The sequence below is a fragment of the Chaetura pelagica genome, unplaced genomic scaffold (genome assembly GCF_000747805.2).
Source record: "Chaetura pelagica isolate M959 unplaced genomic scaffold, ChaPel_1.0 scaffold307, whole genome shotgun sequence".
Classification (NCBI taxonomy): domain Eukaryota; kingdom Metazoa; phylum Chordata; class Aves; order Apodiformes; family Apodidae; genus Chaetura; species Chaetura pelagica.
In genome coordinates this window covers 897,373-898,751 of record NW_009953940.1, presented here as the reverse complement: position 1 = coordinate 898,751, position 1,379 = coordinate 897,373, and the positions used below count along the sequence as shown (strand labels likewise).

The window sequence follows — 1,379 nt, the reverse complement described above, 5'->3', positions numbered from 1 at the left end:
GGGAGGGTGACCCCGCTGGTGCAGCCCGGGCTGCGCCAACTCCTCCGGGAGCCAGGGCAGCGCCAGGGCCTCCGGTTAACTTGTACGGGGGATGGGGGCGGTGTTCGGGTATGGGGGGCTGCTTGGGTAAACGGGGGCTGTGTGTGTAAGGGGTTCTGCTTTTGTACGTGGGGTTCTTTGAATGCGGTGGGCTGCTTAAGCATTGGGGGGGGGAGCCAGTGCAGGTGCAGGGGTTCCACCTCGACTCTGCCCCTGGGGAGACGACAAATCCCAGGAACCGTTTCTAAGGCAGTGAAGAACAGGAGAATAATTGCTTTCACCAGAGGGATTGTACCTGGCTGAGCTGGACAGCTTCTGCAGCGAGGTGATGGCCTGGCAAGGGAGGGGAGTGTGGTGGGCATGGTCTACCCAAACCTCAGGAAGAGTTTTAACATTGCATCACATAGGATTCTCCCGGCGCAGCTGTGAAAGTGTGGGCTGGAAGAGCAGACAGTGAGGTTCTGTGTGGCCAGGCCCAGAGCCTGGTGGTCAGTGGCACAAAGTCTTGTTGGAGGGCAGTAATTACTGGGGTACCCCAGGGGTCAATACTGGGTCTGGTTAAACTCAACATCTTTATGAATCACCTGGAGGACTGGGCTGAGCATCCCCTCAGCACATTTGCTGGTGACACCTCCACAGTGCAGAGGGACCTTAACAGGCTAGAGAAGTAAACTGGAGGAAACTGGTGAAGTTCAGTGAGGGGAAGTCTTGCCTCTGAGGAGGGAACACCCCTGTAGCACCAGTACAGCTGGAAAGCATCTCTGCATAAAAGGCCCTGCGGTCCTGGTGGGTACTGAGGTTACTATGACCCAGTGATGGAGTGTTGCTGGGAGGTGGAGGGAGGGGGTGTTTCTCTCTGCTCAGTGCTGGTAAGGCCAGACTTGAGTCCAGTGCTGGGGTCTCCAGTACAGGGGACTTAGCCCAGGGAGAGCCTGATGAGGGGCCACCAAGATGCTGAGGGACTGGAGCATCTGCTGTGGGGAGAAGTCGAGTGAGCTGGGACTGGAGCAGAGGAGGGCTCTGGGGAGGAATACCCACGTCTGGGGATGCCAGGACGACGGAGTCAGGAGGATGGAGTTCTTCCCAGTGTGCCCAGTGCCAGGACCAGAGCCCGGGAGGGTCCCTCTGGACACAGGGACGTGCTCCTCGGCAGGAGCGTGACCGGGGCACGGGCTGCCCAGCGCGGAGGGGATGCACGGGGCAGCCCTGCGGGAGCAGCGCCGGGAGGGGACCCGGCTGCCCCTTTCGGGCTGCGGGGCGCTCTCCCCCGACCCCTCCTGGTGCCCCACGGTCCCCCCGCGCAGGACACGCGTGGGGCGGGGCCGGGGCGGGGCCGGTCC

General features: G+C 61.8%; 1 protein-coding gene across 1 annotated transcript in view; it reads right to left on the bottom strand.

Annotated features, from left to right (window-relative positions):
* Window positions 1–610, bottom strand: part of SLC30A3 (solute carrier family 30 (zinc transporter), member 3) — a 4,670-nt gene extending 4,060 nt beyond the window's left edge. Inside the window, exon 1 of the mRNA XM_010001773.1 lies at window positions 574–610. Within this exon, the coding sequence (XP_010000075.1) occupies window positions 574–610 (37 nt within the window). The remainder of the gene's footprint in view (window positions 1–573) is intronic.
* Between the last annotated feature and the right edge of the window lie 769 nt (window positions 611–1,379).